Source organism: Sinocyclocheilus anshuiensis, unplaced genomic scaffold, assembly GCF_001515605.1.
Source record: "Sinocyclocheilus anshuiensis isolate Anshui unplaced genomic scaffold, SAMN03320099.WGS_v1.1 scaffold850, whole genome shotgun sequence".
NCBI classification, from domain to species: Eukaryota; Metazoa; Chordata; class Actinopteri; order Cypriniformes; family Cyprinidae; genus Sinocyclocheilus; species Sinocyclocheilus anshuiensis.
The window spans coordinates 2,934,287-2,941,767 of NW_015537937.1; the positions used below are offsets into that span (position 1 = coordinate 2,934,287).

At 39.4% G+C, this 7,481-nt stretch overlaps 2 protein-coding genes across 2 annotated transcripts in view; one reads left to right on the forward strand and one right to left on the reverse strand.

Annotated features, from left to right (window-relative positions):
• Positions 1–2,514, reverse strand: part of LOC107660160 (AP-1 complex subunit sigma-3-like) — a 9,820-nt gene extending 7,306 nt beyond the window's left edge. Inside the window, exon 1 of the mRNA XM_016449402.1 lies at positions 2,378–2,514. Within this exon, the coding sequence (XP_016304888.1) occupies positions 2,378–2,380 (3 nt within the window). The 5' untranslated portion in view covers positions 2,381–2,514. The remainder of the gene's footprint in view (positions 1–2,377) is intronic.
• A 2,234-nt stretch (positions 2,515–4,748) lies between these two features.
• On the forward strand, positions 4,749–7,380 carry LOC107660388 (tetra-peptide repeat homeobox protein 1-like; the record flags this gene model as incomplete). The annotated part of the gene is made up of 5 exons (XM_016449672.1): positions 4,749–4,753; positions 5,091–5,278; positions 6,589–6,828; positions 6,984–7,107; positions 7,253–7,380. Coding segments are annotated over exons 1-5 (685 nt in total), but the record flags the coding sequence as incomplete, so codon positions are not given.
• Positions 7,381–7,481: the final 101 nt, after the last annotated feature.

Here is a 7,481-nt window from a genome sequence, read left to right on the forward strand (position 1 = left end):
CTGCTTAATAATTATGCACACCTGAATATAAGGCGTTTTTGACTTCCAGCCTTCATGAACAATATTATATAGGTTATAAGTGATTAAATACAAGATTAATAGTAGTTATTAAGATTGATGTCGTTTGGAATTGGTAAAATGTGCTTGGAAAAAAATATGATCAGAATATCAACTTGCATAATAATTATGCATGCACTGTATTTTTCCTCTTCTGCTGTCGAGGTAATGCAAGAAATGTTGTGAGTGGTTATCAAGGCAGCCAATCAGAATTTAGCAGCCTCGGTCTCTGATTGGCTGGAATTATGGCACATTGTAACGCTGGGTTGTGTTAAGCAAGCGAGCTGTTGGCATTTAGCGAGCACAGAGGGGGGGCATCAGGTGAGCAAGCTAGTGAAACGTTGCACGCGCAAAAGAGAAGGTCTGCACACATCCAAAAACGTGTTTTAAATGCAAAATTGATTTCCGTGCGCTCGAAAGACTTTTTTCTTTGCGAAACGAACAATTTCTCCACAAAACTCAGATCGCGCGCGTGCAAAATGCGCTTTTGTGCGCTCAAAATATGATCTTTCGCGCGCAGAATTGTGGCAGAAATGTAAGCCCATAGAGTCGTGCGCCTTCACACTAGAGCTTACGTTACGACAAATACACAAACACAGGTGCGCTGCGCATCCATTCAAATCAACTGAAAAACAGCACGGATCGCTTGGCGGAGAGTGAAACTCTGAAGCGCTCAGTCAGAGTGTTCTGTGAGTGAAAATATATCTGTGCTAATCATATACTCAGCCTCCAACTCACACGCTGGCGAGTAAAATCTGAGAATTTATTAGCCATTGGCTAATATTAGACATAATTTAGTCGCCCAGAGTGAAGATTTAGTCACATATGCGAGTGATTTACTCGCAATGTAGAGGGTTGTAACATCTTTATCTCTATGTTCCACACTTTCTCTCCTTACACACACACACCCCTCTCCCTCTCTCTCCCACACACAAAGTTTCACTAGGGGAGGGTTTAAATGAAGCTCTGAGCTTCCTCTTGAGCCTGTTCCTGCTTAGATTTCAGTTCTGTGTTGCTCCGATTTCATTTTCCTTCTATTGTTGGAGTCGACACAGCTGTGAGCGGCTACAGCACACAGGAGAACATGCTTACAAACACACTCGCTGCAGTTTAAATGAGATTCTGCAGTGTGTTGTTATCTCTTTGAAATTAAAAGGGCCACTTCTTCATCACTTGTAATTACTCGGATGCATACAGACAATATCAGAGATGAAGCATTGTGGACCTGCATGTATTGTATTACTACTCTGGAGAGATTTTGCCAACACTTACGAAAACCTTAGAGCTAAACAAAAACAAAAATATTTATGAATGTGTTTTTCATTAAGCATTTAATTACATTTTTTTAATTATTAACAGCAAAAAAGCTGTAAATAATAATAATAATAATGTATTAATAAAAATATATTGTATTAAATATGACTCAGTTTGAAAAAAATATTTATTTTTAAATGTATTTATTTTATTTTATTATTTTAAGGTTTTTTGATACAAACACATGCATGAGCATAATTTATTGTTATTAGTAGTAATATAGATTACTGACTGATATTTTAATAGTAAACTTTTTACAGCATATTTTTCATGTCATTTGAGTATTAAAGTATTGTTTTTAAATGTATTCATATTTAAAAAGATATAGTGCAAATATTATTAATAAATAATATACTGCTAAAATATTATTACTCAATATTATCAATATAAAAAAATATTTAATAATAGCAAATGTTAATATTTCATTTGTAATATTGTGATTGGTTTATAAAGTACTCTCAACTCATTCTTCTTCATTCTTGCACACATTAACCAGAAGAACAGATAGCTCTCAGCAGCAGTCAAACTTCAAACACACAGTGGCCAACTCTATTTGAACAACAAATAAACGAGTTTACCTGGCCGCCAAATCAAGTCAGCTAAACCAGGACTTTGCATGCAAGTTTTCTCCACACAAAGGTTTCATAACAATCTGCTTGCTGAGTGTCAAAATCTGACAGTCCAGTATCAAGGGAAACGAACCAACCGGTTTATCCAGACAGATGAGATGACTTCACCAAACCGACACCTTTAACTCCCTCAGCATTTAAAATGACATCCGATTCATTTGCTCAGACTTTGAATAAAACAACTTTAGGTGAATTACACCAGCTCTAAATGACACTGTTTTCTTTAGTCGGTGATAAACAAGCAGTTCATGAAGGACGGAAGTTTTAAAGTCCGCAGGTGCACGAGCACAACCTGTGGAAGAAATTACCTGTCGCACTACTCTGTTATCTAAATGTGTGCTTTTAGGTGAGGCAAAAGAATAAACTGTGTAACTTACCATATTGAAGTAAGAAATACGGAATGTTGAAATCCACAAAATTCCTATTCACTTCCCGGCCGGCTGGTCAAGGCCGGAGTCATCGCTGCCCTTCCCAAACTGTGCGGGAGAGAAAAGCTACGCATGCGCAGAAGCGTATCTGAGCGGTCGGCTTTGTTTTCGCCTCCTATGTCTGAGCTCTGATTGGTTAACGCACTGCACCTGGCTTGAAAAGGGGCGGGGCAACACCCTCCTCACATATTTTCCTGTACGTTACCTTTAAACGCCTTTTGTAAATGCAGCCTTGACATGTATGGATATAGATATGACATGTTAAGCAACCAACTTAAAACACAAAGAATAAACTATTTTTGTTATAAAAAAATATATAATAATGTTAATTAAAGTACAGTTTGCTATTATGAATAGTATTATCTTGTTATTCCTCGGAATAATAACTGGCTTTATATGATAAATAACTGTGTGTTGGGTCCGAGTCCACCTTGAGTCCTATTTCTTAACCAATTGAGTTTGAATGGGAGACGATTATTAATAATGTATTTTTGTCTTAATTTTATGTTCTTACTTTTTTTTTATTTTATGATATTTGTATTTTTTTTATCTTTTATTACACATGACGTGGATTCGTCTGTACTCAGTGCAATTTCTAATAAATAACTGTGTGTTGGGTCCGAGTCCACCTTGTTGAGTCCTATTTCTTAACCAATTGAGTTTGAATGGGAGACGATTATTAATAATGTATTTTTGTCTTAATTTTATGTTCTTACTTTTTTTTTATTTTATGATATTTGTATTTTTTTTATCTTTTATTACACATGACGTGGATTCGTCTGTACTCAGTGCAATTTCTAAGTCCAAAATGTCCGAGTCCGAGTCAAGTTCGAGTCCAAGTTCATTCATAATTGAAGTCCGAGTCCAAGTACCCCAACTCTAAATAATAGTATTCTTTATTCTTCATTTTACACTTCATTCTTCAGTGAAAGTGTTAAAAAATGAGAAAGTAGGTTCACAGTAAATGAACAAAAAATGTACTGCTTGTGTGTGTGTGTAGGCTTAGTAATCATTTTGTAATTACTAAATATTTTGGAAATTAAAAAAAAAATAAAAATTACAGGTCAAACACTTGGATTTTTACTACATTTTGTCCAAAACATTACAGGTTTTTGCAAGCTACAGTGGGTCTTGGAGGGTTTTTGGTTATTTGGAAAGTCATTTTTGAGCATAAAAGGCTAAATAATGGAGAAACGCAATCTACGGGCCTAAAGTTTTGAAAAGTGAACACCACCTGACTACATTTATTTGCACGACCTTGCTTGTGTATAATTGATTACCTATCATCTGACACTAGAGGGAGCCCTCTGGAGCTACAGCAGTCACATGCATCTGTCAGCTGTCATATCACTGCAGTCCAGTTGAGAAGAAACAACAGTGCAACAAATGTGTCTCTACAGGAACATAGTGTGGTTTATCAAGGGAATGAGGGAGTACACAAGGTAAAGGTCTTTTTGTATTTCGTACTGAATTCAGTTTGTGTTGTTGAGGTAATTGGGCTGCTTTATTGCTGATAACTTTTGAGAAAGTTTGTTGCAAATTCTTTTCTAATTAGTGTTTTGTTTCCAATCGCAACTAGATGGTTTTCATTGCTATGATCATTTACAAAATTATCTGGCCCGAGCGTATATTCAGCAGCTGCTCAAAGCTGCTGCAAAAACAAAGTCTTAAATGGTGTTCTCGCAAGCCAAATGTTGTTAGATGTAGTGGTTTCTTGCACAAATGTTGTTTTTGTATTTCCCCAAGTCATCTCCTCTGACATGCATTCATCCAAACCCTCAGTTAAAGGTCAGTCATCATTGCATCACAATGGGCCCTGTTGGGACCCCTGCCACTCTCTCAAGTGCCCCGTCATCCCACACAGAAGCTCCTCTGGCCCCTGATCAGGGCTCTTGTCTTAGGAGCTCTGTCTCAGATGCCCAGCGGTCACATAATTCAAGGATTGTGTTAAAAACACACTTTTATGGATAACCGTACAGCTCTTGAGGTTTTATGCTGGTTGTGTTTCTGATTTGAGTCATGTGTTGGATGTTGTCAACAGGTCTGGATTTGAGAATGCCTCTAAGAGCTTTGTAGCGAAGGAACTGGATGTGTCCATGGTAGGCCATTCCTTCATGATCACCAGAGTCAACAGCGGAATAGGGAAGGCAACAGCCACGGCTAAAAAAAGGGTTGTTTTACGGTCACAAACAATTTTTAGGTTACAGTATTTTTCCAACTATATGATGGCAGCAGATGGTAGTACGGTACCTTAATACTATGTATACCATAATGTTCTGAATGATTAGCATTTTCCTCTACCACGGTAGATACAGTATACATGTCGTTTTTGAAAGTGAAGACAATTATATTCAGATCGATAATATAACATGTAGATCATCATCAATATTAAATAAATACAATACTATTCAAAGGTTTGGGCTTGGTAAGATTTGACGTTTTTGAAAGCCTCTTATGCTCACCAAGGCTGCATATATTTGATAAAAATACAGTAAAATGCCAGAAAGCAGTTATGCGAGAAAATAGCCAAATTATACCAAAACCACCAACTCTTCAATCAAGCAATTCTTTCTATTTGAGGAGGTGGAGAGACAATCTTTCCAAACTGTTTGAGCAAAGAGGGAAAAACCATGCCATATGAATAAAGCACTGAATTGAAAAGATCGCCAGTAAGTGTTACGCAAAATTCCCATGACCATTTCAATGACCACATTGCCGACCACTTCCTTGACCGCATCCCTGACCTTCACCACATCCCCGAACACTTCCTTGACCGCTTCCCTGTCCGTTGCCCTGGCCCTGTCCGCTTCCCTGACCAGAACCGCTTCCCTGGCCGCTTCCCTGACCAGACAGGGCTCTACAGTGCAACCCCTTCCCTCGCCCTTGCGACTGAAAACTACTGCGTGCGACTATAAACATTTTTTAGGAGCACCAGTGCGACTGACCCGATCATCATCATACTTGTGATTGTGCTCAGGGGAGCTTCAAATGTTTCTACGCGTTTCTGCAGCGTTGAGTAATGTAGCACAGACATATCTCACGAATCCTTTCATAAGCAAAGTGAGAGATTCATTGCGCAGTGTAGAGAGCTTCGTTGATTATAGATGTGAGATCGAGATGAACTAAGATGAGAGCCAGCTTTTAATGATTTTTAAAGGAGTTTGTAAATGTGATACTAATTTAATACAATACAATTCAATAAACAAGAAGTTAATATTAAGTGACTTACATTGTCTGACTATAACACTATAGTCTGATTTTGCTCTATTTCGTCGTTGAAAATAGTTTTAAACAAAGTCACAGCTCAGCCGCTGCGCATCTCCATTCAAACAGCGGTCTCGTTTATGAATTAACTTTTTTTTTTAAATGAATCTAGTGAGTCAGTGATTCATGATTACCCATTCATAAAGACAGTCACTTGATTCATTCCTGAATGAATCAGCCGTTCGAATGAATCAATTGAATGAATGATTCAGTGATAAAAATCAGTGAAAAAACCTGCTGGCAGTTTGTTTCATTTTAAAAGTATCTTTTCAGTTATTTAAATCATTTAAGATTTCTATATTCAAAATTTTATATTTAAAACATTAATATCATCATGAATTTAAGGATTTAATTGCACTCATTCCACTTCTGAGCCTCATTAAATGTCTGAAAGTACACCAGGCCACTTTTGTGTTCTTCTGTGCCACGTAAATTAATTTTGTTGATACTGATTTCATTTCATTGGTAACTTATGTTTCTTATTCTACTTGTTCTTATTCTGTCATTTTAATTAATTTTTAAAAAGCGTATAAAATATAATTTAAGAATTTGACAAAAGATAACATACTTTTAATAAAGTTAGAGGAATCAAATATCACCTCGTAACGGGAAGGCTACTTTTTGATAACATTTTGGATACTTATTTAGAAGGTGTTCCTAAAATTTTGAACGTGCTCCTACATTTTTTTTTAAGTTATGAGCACAAGTACTCCTAAAAAGAAAAGTAAGCATAGAGCCCTGCCAGAACCACTTCCCTGGCCGCTTCCCTGACCAGAACCGCTTCCCCGGCCACTTCCCTGACCAGAACCGCTTCCCCGGCCCTGACCACTTCCCTGACCGCTTCCCTGGCCAGAACCAGTTCCCTGGCCAGAAACACTTCCCTGGCCGCTGCCCTGGCCGCTTCCCTGACCATAACCGCTTCCCTGACCGCTGCCCTGGCCCTGTCCACTTCCCTGGCCATAACCGCTTCCTTAACCAGAACCGCTTCCCTGTCCGCTGCCCTGGCCAGAAGCGCTTCCCTGACCATAGCCACTTCCCTGACCGCTGCCCTGGTCCTGGCCACTTCCCTGACCATAACCGCTTCCCTGGCCGCTTCCCTGGCCATAACCGCTTCCTTGACCAGAACCGCTTCCCTGGCCGCTTCCTTGACCAGAACCGCTTCCCTGGCCGCTCCTGGCCCAGTCCATTTCCCTGGCAACTTGCCTGACCTCTTCCCTGACCACGTGGTTCACTGCATGCAAAGCCACCGGTGGTTGGGCAACATTTCTGTGTGGCAGGACACTGGCCATAGGCCGCTTTCCTGACCAGAACCGCTTCCCAGACCACTGCCCTGGCCCTGTCCACTTCCCTGGCCGCTTCCCTTACCATAACCGCTTCCCTGACTGCTGCCCTCTTCGCTTCCCTGGCCAAGAGAGGTAGGAGCTCTGTCTCAGATGCCCAGCAGTCACATAACAATTCAAGGATTGTGTTAAAACCACTTTTATGGATAATAGTACAGCTCTTGAGGTTTTATGCTGGTTGTGTTTCTGATTTGAGTCATGTGTTGGATGTTGTCAACAGGTCTGGATTTGAGAATGCCTCTAAGAGCTTTGTAGCGAAGGAACTGGATGTGTCCATGGTAGGCCATTCCTTAATGATCACCGGAGTCAACAGCGGAATAGGGAAGGCAACAGCCATGGCTAAAAAAGGTTTGTTTTAGTCACAAACAATTTTTGGGTTACAGTATTATTTTTCCAACTATGTGATGGCAGCAGATTGTAGTACGGTACCTTAATACGGTGTATACCAT